General features: G+C 39.1%; 2 protein-coding genes and 1 long non-coding RNA gene across 4 annotated transcripts in view; 2 read left to right on the top strand and 1 right to left on the bottom strand.

Annotated features, from left to right (window-relative positions):
- The window catches only part of LOC120536848 (zinc finger protein 492-like), a 10,482-nt gene extending 8,891 nt beyond the window's left edge, over window positions 1–1,591 (top strand). For both annotated transcript variants that reach the window (XM_039765366.1, XM_039765365.1), the window contains one exon: window positions 1,296–1,591. The gene's annotated coding sequence lies outside the window, so the exon portion shown is untranslated. The remainder of the gene's footprint in view (window positions 1–1,295) is intronic.
- A 3,847-nt stretch (window positions 1,592–5,438) lies between these two features.
- Window positions 5,439–8,297, top strand: LOC120536851 (zinc finger protein 2 homolog). Its single transcript, XM_039765370.1, has 2 exons — window positions 5,439–6,153; window positions 7,153–8,297. Exons 1-2 carry the CDS (start codon window positions 5,679–5,681, stop codon window positions 8,145–8,147), a joined length of 1,470 nt encoding a protein of 489 aa, XP_039621304.1. The 5' UTR covers window positions 5,439–5,678; the 3' UTR covers window positions 8,148–8,297.
- Window positions 8,298–15,715: 7,418 nt separating this feature from the next.
- Window positions 15,716–18,307, bottom strand: LOC120536871. The gene is made up of 2 exons (XR_005635215.1): window positions 18,182–18,307; window positions 15,716–16,319 (listed from the first exon to the last, which is right to left on the bottom strand). It is a non-coding gene; the product is annotated as an uncharacterized LOC120536871 (long non-coding RNA).
- Window positions 18,308–18,319: the final 12 nt, after the last annotated feature.

Genomic DNA, 18,319 nt, shown 5'->3' with positions numbered 1-18,319 from the left:
GACAGTAGAATTCATGGTTCCATCTATCACAGCAAGCCTTCCAGGTCCCGAAGCAGCAAAACAACCCCAGACCATCACACTACCACCACCATATTTTACTGTTGGTATGGTGTTCTTTTCTGAAATGCTGTGTTCCTTTTTCGCCAGATGTAACGGGACATTTGCCTTCCAAAAAGTTCAACGTTTGTCTCATCAGTCCACAAGGTATTTTCCCAAAAGTCTTGGCAATCATTGAGATGTTTCTTAGCAAAATTGAGACGAGCCCTAGTGTTCTTTTTGCTTAACAGTGGTTTGCATCTTGGAAATCTGCCATGCAGGCCGTTTTGCCCAGTTACTCTCTTATGGTGGAGTCGTGAACACTGACCTTAATTGAGGCAAGTGAGGCCTGCAGTTCTTTAGACGATGTCCTGGTGACCTTTTGTGACCTCTCGGATGAGTCGTCTCTGCGCTCTTGGGGTAATTTTGGTCGGCCGGCCACTCCTGGGAAGGTTCACCACTGTTCCATGTTTTGCCATTTGTGGATAATGGCTCTCACTGTGGTTCGCTGGAGTCCCAAAGCTTTAGAAATGGCTTTATAACCTTTACCAGACTGATAGATCTCAATTACTTCTGTTCTCATTTGTTCCTGAATTTCTTTGGATCTTGGCATGATGTCTAGCTTTTGAGGTGCTTTTGGTCTACTTCTCTGTGTCAGGCAGCTCCTATTTAAGTGATTTCTTGATTGAAACAGGTGTGGCAGTAATCAGGCCTGGGGGTGGCTACGGAAATTGAACTCAGGTGTGATACACCACAGTTAGGTTCTTTTTAACAAGGGGCAATTACTTTTCACACAGGGCCATGTAGGTTTGGATTTTTTCTCCCTAAATAATAAAACCATCATTTAAAAACTGCATTTTGTGTTTACTTGTGTTATATTTGACTAATGGTTAAATGTGTTTGATGATCAGAAACATTTTGTGTGACAAACATGCAAAAGAATAAGAAATCACGAAGGGGGCAAATAGTTTTTCACACCACTGTATATATACAACAGCCCTCAGTTTGACTGTCTGGTCTGTCTGTCTTGTCTTATAAGGCTTGCCTAGCAGTTCTTATATGGTGAACTCCTGTGTGCTAACTCTGGCTCTGTGTCAACTGTGCATGTGAGTAGAAAAAGGCAGATTTATAAAATATATTTGCACAGAGACCAGTGAAATATTAAACATATGCACGTATTATACACACTATGTGAAATGTTACTTTTAAAGTAATTAAACAGCCTTATTAATTTCTGTTTTTTTCCCCTTCCTTTTCAGACTGCATGCTTTAAATGTTCAAGGCCATGAACTTGGAATCCCCATTCTGGAGGAATGACTGGCGTTTCAGCCTTCAAGCTGGTATTTTCTGTCATCCTTAAAGTCCATCAGTCTGTTTTATGACCTGTTTAATCGAGTCTTAGATGAATATGCTGATGGTCTTGGGTGCAAACATGGTGTAAAATATGCAGGAGCCAGAGGGAGTTCAGCCTTGTACTCCCATGAAAGGGTGATGTGTGAGCTTTTATGAATGCTCTGGAACTTTGAGAAGCGACCGTTTCAAATTAAATTAATTAAAAATAATTCAAATTTGAAAATCAAAGTAAAAGATTTTTGTCATGTTTTTTGATGCAGACTCGGTTTCTCTCTAATTTACATTGCCTGTCTTTCAAAGCTTTGAGGCTGCCACCCATTTACAAACTAGCATACTTGCTTTCCAGACTTCCAATGAAAGTACACAATTTTGGCCCAGCTTCCATATTTAAAGTAGACAAGGTAAGTTCCCTAAGTAAGAAAGTATAACTTCTGTTCTGCGAGGCCTACCACTGACTGTGGATAGGGATGTTGTTTGGTCTCAAACATGGTGCAATAACAGCCAGTCAGTCAGTTGTTATCCAACCTGCTATATCCTAAAACAGAGTCACGGGGGTCTGCTGGAGCCAATCCCAGCCAGCAGAAGACGCAAGGCAGGAACAAATCCCAGGCAAGGTGCCAGCCCACCACAGGGCACGCACACCCTCACACCAAAGACAATTTAGGATCGCCACCTAACCTGCATGTCTTTGGACTTGCAGAGGAAACACGAGGAGAACATGCAAACTCAACGCAGGGAGGACCCGGGAAGCGAACCCAAGTCTCCTAACTGCGAGGCAGCAGCGCTACCCACTGCGCCACCGTAAAATAACAGTAACAATATTTATTCATCTAGCGCAGAGGTGAGGTGTGAGTGCCCCACTGCAAGCTGCAAAAGCAGCCCATGACTTTTACTGGTCATCCTAGAACAGTCTCTGTCTAGCTAGTCCACCATCTGTTCCTGTGCAGGCCCAAAATGGAGAAACTGTCTTTTAAAGTTCAGAATAGCAAGAAGATTCCTGGAAATCTCAAAAAAAAGCTTTTGAAGGGAGAAAACCATCAATCTCTGCCTTTTAGACGTAAATCCAAACAAAGAATTGTAATAAATTATGCCTTACCAAATAGGACAAAATATAACCAAATGCTTGACATAGCAAACAGGGATTTGCCCCATAGGCAAATAATCCAAATTCCACATATTTGAATCCAAATGAAACTCAGGAATTTAAAAAACAGCCTCCAACTAAACTCAGTACAGCACTGCTGGGTTTCGCCTCTGGCTGCAGATTAAAGCTGGAAGGAACTAGTGGGCGGCACGGTGGCACAGTGGGTAGCGCTGCTACCTCGCAGTTAGGAGACCTGGGTTTGATTCCCAGGTCCTCCCTAATGTGGAGTTTGCGTGTTCTCCCTGTGTCTGCGTGGGTTTCCTCCCACAATCAAAGACATGCAGGTTAGGTGCATTGGTGATCCTAAATTGTCCCTAATGTGTGTGTGTGTGGGGTTTGTTTCCTGCCTTACACCCTGTGTTGGCTGGGATTGGCTCCAGCAGACCCCTGTGACCCTGTAGTTAGGATCTAGCGGGTTGGATAATGGATGGATGGAACACCTAGCAGCGGTGATGTCAGAGTGGCCCCGCCTCCTGATGCTCCACCCATAAAATACAGGTAATGGATTTGCATTTAAAGGGGCAGGATACACAAATCTGACAGAAATAACATCAAAACATTAAAAAACGATAATTCAACATTAAATAAATGTAACTTAACAAGAGGGCACACACGGTGACTCTCACTATGCCAGTTTAGAGTTGTCATTTGAACACACTGGTGTGTTATTGGGATACTGGGGGATGGGGGGAATTGGGCTGGATCAACTGGAGAAAATAAAGTAAGAAAGCACAGAGACATGACATTTGGTGACCAGAGCCGGGTTCGAACCTACAAGCGAGAGCCGTGAGACAACAAAAAACAAAGGATGAGGTCTTTTACCCTTCAGAAACAAGAATTCTGCATGTTGCTTGCGAATGATACTTCGATGTTAAAATTCAACTCAGTTGAAATCTTTGAACAATTTACATTGTTATTAATTCCAACATGCAAGGAAAACCTGAAAATGTGTTCTCTTTCGTTGATAAAATCAAAGCTTTAAGAGATACGTTTGACTTGCGGGACACCATTGGGGAGCAAGTCAGTGTACAGTTATGTATGTTTCCACATGTTTCACATGCCAAAGATTATACATATAAAAATATGGGTTGAGAAACACATCAGCATTAAGCCATTGTAAGTTCAGAGATATAGAAATTATTTGAAATATGTAACAATAACAGTTTAACATAAACATAAAGAAATGCTTCTTGAGAAATTATGGTAAGGAATGAAGAATGAATACCCTCATATTTAGGAAAAAGCCCTGATAATCCCCCTCAATAAAAGGATAAGTATCTGTGTAGCTGTGTTTCTGTCCAGATGTTATGTCTCTGTCATTCCAACAGATGGTGCATCAAAAACAATAACACTGCCTTTACTAATCCCGTATGAAATGGCACACATCAGGGACATATGCATTGCATTTTCCATTCCAACAAATGGTGCATCACAAACATTTATAGTAATGCTATTACTGTGTTTGTGTTGCACCATCCGTTGGAAGTACAAATGCAAAGCATTTTATTACTACATACATTACAAAATATATTCCAAATGTCTGTGTATCTGTGTGTCCGTCCAGTTGCTATGCCTTTGTCATTCTAACAGATGGCACATCACAAGCATTTGTGGAAATGCATTTTATTACTACAGATGTTTGTGATGTGCCATCTGCTGGAATGACAAATGCAATGTATTTTATTACTAAATGAATTATGAAATAAATTGCAATAAGTGGTGCACTGCAAACATTAACACTGAGTTCTATATCATTTGGATTTCAACCCGTCTTAGGATGGGCTGTACTATATTTTGTTTTAATCTTATTGGTGTGAGTTAGGATTTTCTGTGATGCAACTACAATATCTAACAAACCAGAAAGGCTAAAAATAATTGAGGAAGTAACAAGAGTGTGTCTCTCCATTATTTTACGTAATATCAAAAAGATCTGTGAATCATGTCAGGCCAAAATATCTTATTGAAAATTTACGGTCATAAATCAGGTTTGTCTGCTTACTTTTTTGCTGTTTATTTCATTGTGCCCATATAGTCAATCAGGGGTACAGTTGGTAACACTGCTGCCTCGCAGTAAGGAGATCTGGGTTTGTGTCCCAGGTCCTCCCTGCATGGAGTTTGCATGTTCTCGTCATGTCTGTGTCGGTTTCCTCTGGGTGCTCCGGTTTCCCCACACAGTCCAAAGACAAGCAGGTTAGGTAACTTGGTGACACTAAATTGGGCCTATTCTGGAATTGGGGTGTGTGTGTGTGTGTTTGTACTGAAATGGACTGGAGTCCTATCAGTGGAATCATTCCTGCCTTGCGCCCTATGCTTGCTGTGAAAGGCTTCAGCAATACCCACGACCCTGTTCAGGAATTAGAAAACAGATGTGTATGTAGTGTCCTTAAAGAAATCATAGAATATATAACTTTGGTGGCACTGGGTGATGGCGAGTTGGGTATGTGGATGTAACAGAAAATTAAATAGGGCTACCACAAAATAAAATAAAAGACTCACTGGTGCCAACATTAAAAAATGTTGAAAACACCCTGCTACTGAGCATGTGATACTTTTGGGCTGACTGGAAAACCTTGCAGGTGTATATTGGCGGGCACACTCCTGCTTTAGATATTATCTAAGGCTATCAGTTTGTATAAATAAACAATGAACAGGGTAAAATATCGAGTCCCTGGGGGGTTCAGTGCTTAGTCCATTGCTGCCCTTTTTATATATGTTATCCTTTGGTCATGTACTCAACAAGTACATGTTTCCATTACGATGTAGATTATACTCAGCGCTGTTTAATTTCGGAACTGCATACAGCTCAGCTTTGTTGCCGCGGAAACGAAACGCTGCTAGGAGTCGGATAACCGGAAGTTGGAGACTTTGAATTATGGATTGTAGCGGAGCGGAAGTGGGTGTGTCTTTTTGCTGAGGTAATTTATACCATCAGCAAGATTAAATATAGGACCAAAAAAGAAGAAAAAAAAACAGTGCTACTGCACAATTTTGCGTCTAATTTCTTTTTACGACAACCGATATTTATTTTTTTATTGAATTCGATGTGAGGCATATTTTATTCTAGCACCACTGGTGAGCCTCCGGCAAAGTCTGGATATTTGAATCGATCGAGTATTCCATAAACGGTGAGTTCGAGACCTCTGACATGGAGCGCAGACTTTCCTGCAGCATCTTACAAGAGCACTTCGCTTCTTTAAAAGCGGCACTGGATGCTGCATTATTAACCTTCACGAATTCTGTAGACTGCAGATTTGCTGACATTCTGTTGGAAATGTCCGGAAAGGAGATGGAAATCGAAAGTCTGAAGCTTCAGCTGAACCTGTCCAGGAGTGAAGTGAAGTCCATGCGTAAAAACCTGCGCACTGCTGACTTTAACTTCGCGAGGTCCGTAACTGGCGAACAAACAGCGAGCGGTAAGGCGCAGCAATTCAGCGCGATCGAGAAGAAGAAAACGACAAATTCACGGCACGGCTTGGTTCGGCCCGTAGAGCAAAACGACATCCAATGCGTGGTACCGGCTACTGCCGGCTGTCCCTCACTTCCTAAAAGATACCGAGATTTACCACGGTCGATGCCTGGATGGAGTGTTTCTGTGAGCGACTGTGGCACGGCAATTTTGGGTAAGAATGGAACATTTTACGCAGTACAAGATGCGCGTATTATTTTTGTTTTAGAATAACACTTTTGATTTGATTTGAATGTAGTTTTTGTAAAAAATTGTATTATTTGCTGTTAATAAATTCAATTTAATGTTAAAAAAGAGTTACACCGTATATTAGTAAAGATCAGGATTTTTCCAAAGGGTAACTTGTACAGTATACCAAAACACAGCAAAATAAATCGCGAGGGTAAATCAAATAGTAAAAGCAATTTGAAAATTTAAACTGATAAAAGCTGGCACAATACTGCGCGTTCGCGATGTTTTATGGGAATACTGCGCGTTCGCGATGTTTTATGGGTAGTTCGTGCAGAGCGCCGCTACTCAAATAAACACGAGCACTCTGCTGCAGGACTGCACCGTTGTTGTTAATAATAGTAATAATACTGTTACATTTTATTTATATAGTACCTTTCTCATTTTTGAACAGTGTGCCATAGTGAGATTGTTTTGGCCAGAAGGAGTGAAACCCGCTGAAATTAACCAACTATTTTAGTTTGTCTTTGTGTTTCATTTCAGTCATGTGGTAAAGTCACGTAATACCTGATGCAAGGCAGTATTTTATATCGCAAAATCCGATAGTAAAATTTGGACACGTTAATAGGCTAGTAATGAACAAATCCAAAATTTATAAATGCAAAATTTAACATTTGCCATTTTTGAGAGCAAGGATAGGGTTGAAAAATTAAAGATATCAACGTCTAGAACGTTAACCAGCTACCCTTGTGCACTAACTTGTCGCCATGAAGGGCTCTTACTGTGTAAAAGTCAATTTGGGAACTGATTTTTAACTTTCTAATATGAAACAAGTAATTCACGTACTTTTTAACTGAAGTAATTGTGATTGTAAGGAATAGGTAAACTTGTATTAGCTGGCATTTGATCTTGTGGTGAAGAAACGTTTTGCAAAGCACAGTGTTTTTCCCCTGATATACTAAGTACATTTTTATTTTTTATACAGATATAGAGAAATCTGTGCCTCCAGAAATTGGGCCAGTGGAAGTTCAGAATTGTAACCAGGACTTAGATGCAACTCTCCAGAACCCTCCAAATCTTTCTCCTTCGTCTGAAGATATTTCTAAACAGATATTCAGCCATAGTGAAGGAGAGGACGTGAAGGTGAACAATTCTCATTTCTTAGGGACCAGCAGTGAACACATCTTATATCACGTTAAGGAAGAGATCCAGGTTTGCGGATCTGGCCCAGTTAAAGAGGAGCAATCTGAGATGGAGAACCATCTGCATGATCAAATAGAAACACCTTCTGTAGAGTCTCCTGCCCAGAGTCACTTGGCTATTGACAGACCTGGGGAAGTTCAGATGGAGAGCAGTAATTTCACAGTCCAGGAGGAGTACAGTCAAGAAGAGATGCACATGTATGAGGAGGACTGTATACCACATTATGACAATCGTCGTCACCACAACCAGGAAACTGAATATAGTAAGAGTTTCACACAGAACACCCATTTGCCAGAACAGCAGATACTCCATGCAAGAGGAAAGCGTTTTATTTGCTCTCAATGTGGGAAGACCTTTGGTTATTTAATAAATTTAAAGTCACATCAAAGGACACACACGGGGGAGAAAACATACAGCTGCCCGCAATGTGGAAAGACCTTCAGTCGTTTAACGTACATTAAAATTCATGAAAGAATTCACACTGGGGAGAAACCGTATAGGTGTGTTCAGTGTGGAAACTCTTTCAAACAGATATCCCACCTTAGAAATCACCAGAGGATTCACACTGGAGAGAAACCTTACTGCTGTCCTGAGTGCGGCAAAAATTTCAGTCAGTCGGGTGCCCTCAAAATACACAGAAAGATTCACACCGGCGAGAAACCCTACCCATGCATTGTGTGCGGGAAGAGCTTCAACCAGTCAGCTAACCTCAAATCCCATCTGAGAATTCATGGGAGAGGAAAACCCATTGCTGACATACACAGTGATCTTTATTAATGCAAAATTGGTGAAGAAAGTGCTTAAATATTTTAAGATAAATCAGTTAATCATTCCACTCTTTATTCATTTACAGTGATATGAAAAAGTTTGGGAACCCTTCTTATTTCTTTAGATTTTTGTTTCTCATTGGCTGAGCTTTCTGAGTAGAAACTTCCTTTTAATATATGACATGCCTTATGGAAACAGTAACAGTGTCAGCAGTGACATTAAGTTTATTGGATTAACAGAAAATATCAAAATTAGACAAAATTAGACAGGTGCACCTCAACAGAGATATGACATCAATACTTAGTTGAGCCTCCTTTTGCTCGTTTGAGCCTCTAGACACCTCCTAGTGCCTTTGATGAGAGTCTGGATTCTGGATGGAGGTATTGTTGACCATTCTTCATACAAAATCTCTCCAGTTCAGTTAAATTTGATGGCTGCTGATCATGGACAGCCTGCTTCAAGTCATCCCATAGATTTTCGATGATATTCAAGTCAGTGGACTGTGATGGCCGTTCCAGAACATTGTACTTCTCTCTCTGCATGAATGCCTTTGTAGATTTCCAACTGTGTTTTGGGTCGTTGTCTTGTCGGAATATTCAACCCCTGCGTAACTTCAACTTTGTGACTGGTGCTTGAACATTATCCTGACGACTTTTTTGATAATGGGTTGAACTCATCCGACCCTCGACTTTAACAAGGGCCCAAGTCCCTGAACTGGCCAGAGAGCCCCACAGCATGATGGAACCTCCACTAAATTTGACAGGAGGCAGCAGGTGTTTTTCTTGGAATGCGGTGTTCTTCTTCCACCATGAAAAGCGCTTTTTGTTCTGACCAAATAACTCCATTTTTGTTCCAAAATGAATCTGGCTTGTCAAAATGAGCATTTGCATACAACAAGCAACTCTGTTTGTGGGGTGAGTGCAGAAAGGGCTTCTTTCTCATCACCCTGCCATACAGATGTTCTTTGTGCAAATTGTGCTGAATTGTGGAACGATGTACATCTGCAGCGAGATGTTCTTGCAGGTCTTTGGAGGTGATCTGTGGGTTGTCTATAACCATTCTCACAATCCTGTGCATATGCCGCTCCTGTATTTTTCTTGGCCTGCCAGACCTGCTGGGTTTAACAGCAACTGTGCCTGTGGCCTTCCATTTCTTAATTCCATTCCTTACAGTTGAAACTGACAGTTTAAACCTCTGAGATCGCTTTTTGTAGCCTTCCCCTAAACTGTGAGACTGAACAATCTTTGTTTTCAGATCTTTTGAGAGTTGCTTTGAGGATCCCATGCTGTTTCTCTTCAGAGGAGAGTCAAAGGGAAGCACAACTTGCAATTGACCACCTTAAATACCTTTTCTCATGATTGGACACTCCTGTCTATGAAGTTCAAGGCTTAACGAGCTCATCCAACCAATTTGGTGTTACAAGTAATCAGCATTGAGCAGTGACAGGCATTCAAATCAGCAAAATTAAAGGGGACCCACATTTTTGCACAGCCAGTTTTTCACATTTGATTTAATTTCATAAAACTAAATACTGCTTCACTAAAAATCTTTGTACGGAAAACACCCCAGTACTCAGATGTTCCTAGAAAATAAAAGACATACCACTGTTATCTTTTTTGTTGAAAGGAGAGTCAATTATTATGCAGGCTGAGAGGGGTTACCAAACTTTTTCATATGACTGTAATTTGTGTGATTAGAAACCTAATTATAATGACAGGGAAGAAAGTCATCTGGTAGCCGTGATATTGGATGCCTAATTTAAAAAGTAGGCAATATACAGGGTAGACCATATTTATGTATATAACATTTCACAGGCTGTAGCATTTAAACTAAAAATATCGAAAATGCTAAACCATCGCAAGAATAAACACAAAATTCGACATCAGCGGTACTGTTTTGCAAGTGAAGGGAGCAGGAAGGCCCAGGAGTGTGTGTACCGATGCCAACACAGCCCTTGTGGTGAATGCCTTTCAAAGTTGGTATCGATCTGGATGGCACATTGGTGGACCACGCTGTAGAGAACAGGGGATGAAAAAACATTTACAATAATTCCATTATGTTACTTGATAATAACATTGGTAGTTTCCTGACAGTAATGCCTTTTCAATCGTATACATAAATATGGGCCACCCTGTATGTTGCATCAGTGCTGGTGTGTGCTTTGAAATGGTGTGCGTGTTATGCTGGTACTGGTAAAGATCTAAAAAAACAAATTTTAAATGGTACTGGCATTTTGGAATTCTCGGTACTGGAATTAACTGTCAGCTTTCCTCTCAATATCAATCCCCACCAAAACTCATTCTTGCAGTTCTGGAAAAATGTTTGTTTCGTACACTTCACGAAATGAATTAGTCACCCACATGATAATCACTTCATTGGACATTCTAGACTCTTTATACTTCAAACATAAAACCAATTCATTCTCGCACCACTAAGGAAAGTCAAGTGCAAAAGGTCACCCATGTCAAATTATTGGGCCCAAAATGCAACAGCCAACCACCTAGTGGCTCAAATCTACAAACAAAAATTTGGTTTTATAAAAGGAAGTAAAAACTAAAGATAGTTTATTTATTAAAACAGCTACCTCTTTAGAATCCACAAGCTTTTAAAAAGCTGACTGGTAATACACTCAATACTGATAAGCACTGGTAGTGTTTCGATAAAACTTCACGAAATGAAACTCCATGCTACGATGATATCAGAACTTCATGGTAAATAGCCAGAGGATAATTTTAGGGTAACATAGTGTTCATCTTAAAGAAATAGTATAAAGGGTTAATCATATCAGACATATCAGGAAAACAGATAAAGGTCAAGTAAACAACAGGCATAAATGTAATACACAAAATGTACCGAAAGAGGACTAAGAGATCGGCTGTCATCTAAATAAGAAGTTGGACGGTTGTTACACACAGAAATTTCAAGCTAAACATAAAGATAATAAGAACAAGAGTGAAATAAAAATAGATTTTTATTTTCAAAGTTATCGGATGTGCAAACCAACTAGCCAACCAGATCTCATGTGCGCATCGATCGACACTCTGTATGTAAATTCAATTTTTTATATATAGCGGACTTCTACTCTTTTGTTTTTTGATCGTTCGGATCATGCTCCCTGTTCAAGCATTAGCTAAAGAGTAATAAATGACGCAGATGGACAAACATTTCTCCTGCCTGATTACTGATTTAAAAGGTTTTTATCAGACTTGTCCTTTTATTGGAAACGTTTCTTTCTCTAATTAACCCTTTCGGCCCTGGATTTATAGGAAAAATCATTTTGTGAGATATTCTGCCTTTGGGGTTTGTAGGAAGCTCAAAAATGAAAAAAACAAAAACACAAAAAATATCACTATTATAATACAATAGCTGCCCAATACTTCAACTTTCTTGAGGAAATAAAATGAAAAGTGGAGCTATTTATTATGTGGTGCGCACAGTCTGCAAGCGTCCATTTTCACTTACTGTATGCCAGTCTCTCCAGTCTGCGCTAATAGTAGCACTCCTGCTTCCAATGGCTGCAAACGTGCCATTGCTTTACAAAAATGGCTGCATATTTATGTACTAGTAATGGGCTGTTAGGGCCGAAAGGGTTAAGATGCTGATTTCTACCACAAAACCTCACCGTTTCTTCAGCGCATTCAGGACTTCCTCAAGTATCATCCCTTAATATTGCATTTGCACAGTTGGGATTTCGTGGCTATCAAGAGGGAGGCCGTGCGTAAATGCGGTCTGATGAGGCGGTGCAGCTGTTGTGGTACACCAGAGAGAACACTCTAAAAACAATTGTTTTGGGCCAACAAAAAAGTAAAATTAACTCAACGCTCTGCATCAAGCTTTTTGAGTTACTACAACTTCTGGTTAAAATTACGTAGAACCAACCTACAACATTGAGCAACTGCAAGGTTTTTCCTTCAGATCTTAAATTAGTTTTAAGCACCATCTACTTACAAACGGGATTCCAAAAAAGTTGGGACACTATACAAATCGTGAATAAAAACTGAATGCAATGATGTGGAGGTGCCAACTTCTAATATTTTATTCAGAATAGAACATAAATCACGGAACAAAAGTTTAAACTGAGAAAATGTATCATTTTAAGGGAAAAATATGTTGATTCAGAATTTCATGGTGTCAACAAATCCCAAAAAAGTTGGGACAAGGCCATTTTCACCACTGTGTGGCATCTCCCCTTCTTCTTACAACACTCAACAGACGTCTGGGGACCGAGGAGACCAGTTTCTCAAGTTTAGAAATAGGAATGCTCTCCCATTCTTGTCTAATACAGGCCTCTAACTGTTCAATCGTCTTGGGCCTTCTTTGTCGCACCTTCCTCTTTATGATGCGCCAAATGTTCTCTATAGGTGAAAGATCTGGACTGCAGACTGGCCATTTCAGTACCGGATCCTTCTCCTACGCAGCCATGATGTTGTGATTGATGCAGAATGTGGTCTGGCATTATCTTGTTGAAAAATGCAGGGTCTTCCCTGAAAGAGATGACGTCTGGATGGGAGCATATGTTGTTCTAGAACCTGAATATATTTTTCTGCATTGATGGTGCCTTTCCAGACATGCAAGCTGCCCATGCCACACGCACTCATGCAACCCCATACCATCAGAGATGCAGGCTTCTGAACTGAGCGTTGATAACAACTTGGGTTGTCCTTGTCCTCTTTGGTCCGGATGACATGGCGTCCCAGATTTCCAAAAGAACTTGAATCGTGACTCGTCTGACCACAGAACAGTCTTCCATTTTGCCACACTCCATTTTAAATGATCCCTGGCCCAGTGACAACGCCTGAGCTTGTGGATCTTGCTTAGAAATGGCTTCTTCTTTGCACTGTAGAGTTTCAGCTGGCAACGGCGGATGGCACGGTGGATTGTGTTCACTGACAATGGTTTCTGGAAGTATTCCTGAGCCCATTCTGTGATTTCCTTTACAGTAGCATTCCTGTTTGTGGTGCAGTGTCGTTTAAGGGCCCGGAGATCACGGGCATCCAGTATGGTTTTACGGCCTTGACCCTTACGCACAGAGATTGTTCCAGATTCTCTGAATCTTCGGATGATGTTATGCACAGTTGATGATGATAGATGCAAAGTCTTTGCAATTTTTCGCTGGGTAACACCTTTCTGATATTGCTCCACTATCTTTCTGCGCAACATTGTGGCAATTGGTGATCCTCTACCCATCTTGGCTTCTGAGAGACACTGCCACTCTGAGAAGCTCTTTTTATACCCAATCATGTTGCCAATTGACCTAATTAGTGTTTATTGGTCTTCCAGCTCTTCGTTATGCTCCAATTTACTTTTCCAGCCTCTTATTGCTACTTGTCCCAACTTTTTTGGGATTTGTTGACACCGTGAAATTTTGAATCAACATATTTTTCCTTTAAAATGATACATTTACTCGGATTAAACGTTTGATCTGTCATCTACGTTCTATTACAAATAAAATATTGACATTTGCCATCTCCACATCATTGCATTCAGTTTTTATTCACAATTTGTTTAGTGTCCCAACTTTTTTGGAATCCGGTTTGTAAAAAGTATAGGATACACACAACTTTTTAAATTCACTGCACTTAAAAATTAAGTTGTCCCAACTTATTTGCGCTACATTTTTAAAGACACGTTTAAGTTCTACATACTTAGTTATTAATATATTTTAAAGTTGTAATGATGTAAAAAATGAAGTTGGTGTAATTAGTGTTTTCTGCCTATAATTTTAAGCTTTATCAAGTTTAGTTACTTATTAATTCATTAAAACTATAGCCAATTAAAGATTGAAAGTGTTGCAAAATTTACTTTATTTGAAATAATAATGTTGCATTTTTACATTTTTCAACATCTTTGAAAAACGTTGTCTATCAAACAGCAACAAAAATATAGGCCTCAATGTAATATTCAATTGCCAAATATGTTAAACCTGACTATTATTGCAAGATGCAAAAACATTTTACTTTATAGCTTTGGAGTATACTCTAAACCGTACAACTGGAAAATAAGTAAAGTCAAAGAAAGATTATTACAATTAATGAAGTGTCTTCTCAATATGCCATCAGGCTTACATCCAGTAAAGTAATATTGTGTCTAAAATCCTTAACTAACATACAAACGCACGTGAGAAATCATTAGCGGTTCGAACAAAAAAGTAATGTTGGGAAAATATGGTAAGATGGACGGCACTAAATTAGAGCTGTTCAACCTGTTATGCAAAATAAGTAAGTGATGTTTACTATATTAGAGCAATGTAAATAATTATTAGCTTGAAATTGCTCCTCTGCCACTAAAATATCCGTTCTATCACTCACCGTAATTGTTACGATCTTGGCACAGCATGTTAAGTGGGAGGAGTTTCGTGCACACTCATGAAGCAGAGAAATTAAGCAGGCATAACGTTAGATTAGGTTAGACGAACTTGAATTTTGTTTTTCAATAAATGAAAAAAGAAATTTGAGTTTAGATTGCTTACAAGTCTAAGCTAAAGTATGTACTAATATAATTATTTCACGTCAACACATTAAATAATGTTTTCAAACTAAAATATTTAATAAAATCATCGAACTTGAATTTTTAACCTAATAGCATGCATTTGATTAAGTGATGGTTAGAGGTCCCTTGAATTGCTTTTTACAGTGTAAGATGACGGGGTTTTGCAGTTACCTATTATTTGCTTTAGAACCATTTTGGAATCAGTACTGATGTCCAAAAGTCGGCATCAATACCGAAGTCAAAGTTTTAATACCATTCCAATACTATAGCTCAGAGACGCATCAGGCACCCCACCAGGGAGTGTGGCTGATGATGATGGGCTAGACTTCTCGGCTTTGGACCCTAGTAAGGTGGGTTCAAGTAATATAGGTGTGGATACTTAAGTGTATCATTTGTAAAGCAGTACTTGACATGTTTACTGTTAGTATTTATAGTTAAGAATAAAGAAGATTATTTAGCTATTATTGATGAACTGAATGAGATTAAAATAAACCCTTTTGGTCCTGACATCCATATTACTAGTACATAAATATGCAGCTGTTTTTGTAAAGCACAGCTACATCCGTAGCAATTGGAAGCTGGCATGCTACTATTAGTGCAGACTGGAGAGACTGGCATACAGTCCGCGAAATACGGAAGTCAAAATGGACGCTTCCGGACTTTGCGCACCACATAGTAAGTCAGTGGTTCTCAACATCCATAAACCCCCCCATCGGGGGGCTCGAAGATGTGAAAAAAAGAAAACAAGAATCAAATATATGAAAAAAAAAACCATCTGTTGAAACCAAAACAAATTAACTTAACGTACATTCTGATACAATACATATAGAGTTAGATAAATGTCGATAAAAGTTAAGTAGGTATAATAAAATATGCATCTATGATATATCATTAATTAAAGAAGAACAAATTGGTATTAGTGTGTTCCTTTAAAAAAACCTTAAGGGGGGCGCGATTAAAACTGTTATGAAAACTCGGATCGCAAATACTTAACGGTTGAGAAACGCTGTAGTAAGTAGCTCCACGTTCGGTTTTATTTCTTCAAGAGGAGTGAAGTATTAGGCAGCTATTGAATAATATTAGTGATCTTTTTTTTTTTGAGATTCCTAGACACCCCAAAGGTAGACTATCTCAGAAAATAACGTTTCCCGTAAAAAAAAAACTAAAAAAAAAAACAGAAAATCGAGCCGAGAGGATTAAGAATAAGATGGCAGGTTGCATAGATTTTTAGTGTTTTGTGCAATATAATAACATTCTCAGACTTGCTATCGTATTTTACATTGTGACACAAAAAATGTAGATCGAAAACCTTTGTATTTGCAGGTCAGCTTTTGTACTGGAATAAATATTGAAAGAAAAGTATTTATTTGCTTTTTACCTAGTGCATTAAAAGAATACATTTTGAAAATGTTTTGAAATGTTTATTGTTATGTGCCCATTCAGCACTTTTCTCCATTCTCCACTATCCCTTCCATCCTTCCTGCCATTTTCTGTACTTGCCCATCCAGAGCAGGGTCACGAGGAAGTTGAAGGCAAAAAGAAAGCATTGAATGCTTGGCAGAAACAATCCCTGGACGGGACGCCAATCCATTGCAGGATGAACACACACACACACGCACATCAGGGCCTGATTTACCAACACCAGCTCACATAAACTGCATGTCCTTGGACTGTGGGAGGAAACTGGAGCACCTGGAAGAAACGCACAAAAACCACAGGAATGACATGCAACTCCACAGGGGAAGCACCTGAGATGAAATCTCTCATCTTCCTTGTCTCAAGGAGGCAAGAAATGATTTTGTCTTAAAACTATTAAAGAATGTTTAATAAAAGAAAAATCAGAAACACGTTTTCAAATTAGTGCCAGTGTTACACAAGACAGCACATTTGTTTCAAAGGTTTTGCTTCCTGCAAAACTCTTTGGCGACAATGATGGCCATCTTCAAGGTGAACATTAGTATAACTTCATATTGACTCATCAGGAAGGAGATTAGTGAAACACTAAATGAACTTTTATTGAACTTAGATTACGCTTAACCTTACTCCGCTTTTTCATCATTACAGTGTCCTGGTGAAATCTTTCCTCATGTTCCTCACTGAGAGCAACACGATTAAATGGGAAAAAGTCCAAGTGTGAATACAAAAAATGAACCTTGAATGCCTTCCATGCGATTTCCTTTGGCCTCAACAGCAGATCTTTGAACAGCTTGTCACTGATCATCTGTCTGATTTGTGGACCAACAAAGATGCCTTCCTTAATTCTGTCATTGGTTATTAGTGGAAACATCTGTCTCAGATATTGAAATCCTTCACCTTCCTTGCTCATTACTTTTACAAAGCCTTTCATCAGGCTAACTTTTATCTGAAGGGGAAGCAAAATTAACTTTGTTGGGTTGATACGTGGTTTATGTGCCACACTTGGCTGTTAATAAAACCCATTACGTCACTTTTATGGCTTGCTAGGGCTTTCATTCTGCCACACCAGGCAGAAAACCCATTTTCTATTTTCTCAGATTTGTCAGATGTGCAGTTTTATTTTTCCAGATATTTTATTGAGGCAGCCATTTTATGAAAGACACAGGTGCAAACGAAAGCTAACTTAGCCTTACCATCTCTGGCTCGATGTGCTGCTCGTTATTGTTTGGGTGCTTGTTAAAAAAAAAACGTGGAAAAACAAAATGCAAGTCAGTTAAAATCAAGGTAACGTTGATAATTGGTTAATAATGGAGACACTGGCTGAAACAAAACCTGGCAGCCCTCCAGGAGCCGAATATCATATCCCTGCTCCAAATGGAAACATTAAAATGGCAGGAAATGGAGTTCTTTTACAGTATATAAATGCTAGCTGTGCTACCCATCTAAGTTATCAGTGTAGACCTCAGCATTTATATTTGCAGTGCACCATCTATTGGATTGTATTTTTGAATGCATGTAGTAATACAATCAATGGCATGTTTCATTCCAACAGGTGGCGCATCACAAACATTTGTAGTAGTAAAATGTATTGCTACAAATGTTTGTGATGTGCCATCTGTTGAAAAGGAAAATGCAATGTATATGTCCCTGATGTGTACCATCTTTTGGAATGAAAAATGGCATGCATTTTATTACTACAAAAGTTTGTGATGCACCATCTGTTGGAATAACAAATGCAATGCATATGTCTCTCTTGCATGCCATTTGGTATGGGATTCGTAAAAGCGAGTATTAATGTTTGTGATGTGCCATCTATTGGAATGAGAAATGCTGTGCATTGCATTACTAAAAATATTTGCGCCATTTTTTGGAATGACAGAGACGCAGTAACAATTTTTTTTTACAGTGCAAATGCATTAAATTTAATTCAGATAAAGAGCAAACTCTTAATTCTATAGGTATTTTGTACTTTCTGGAGATACACAAGACTAGTAAAAAAATGATCAAATAAAAATAATTCTGAATTTAGATCGAAGTTTGTCAAAAATGTTCAAAGCTCTCATTCTGTTTTCGACAGTCTATTCATGGGCACAGATAAAATATAAATCACAAATTAAGTATCCCGTCCCAATATTTACCTGCTAACGTGAAGTCAATTTGTGCCGTTTTTATAATATATGTAAGAACATGAATGACTTTGTCATAATTGGAGCGGTTCACCTTGTAATCATAACGAAGGAAACCCACGAAGCCCGTTATTTTCTTTCGGAACTTCA

Source organism: Polypterus senegalus, chromosome 10, assembly GCF_016835505.1.
Source record: "Polypterus senegalus isolate Bchr_013 chromosome 10, ASM1683550v1, whole genome shotgun sequence".
Lineage (NCBI taxonomy): Eukaryota > Metazoa > Chordata > Cladistia > Polypteriformes > Polypteridae > Polypterus > Polypterus senegalus.
The sequence above is the reverse complement of the archived record's forward strand: the minus strand, read 5'-3'. Positions and strand labels throughout refer to the sequence as shown.

Bases quoted from the DNA above. Each gene is read 5' to 3' on its own strand.
- LOC120536851 (XM_039765370.1), top strand. From the start codon at position 5,679: ATGGAGCGCAGACTTTCCTGCAGCATCTTACAAGAGCACTTCGCTTCT. The intron at 6,154-7,152 runs GTAAGAATGGAA...TTTTTTATACAG, and splicing joins CTGTGGCACGGCAATTTTGG to ATATAGAGAAATCTGTGCCT.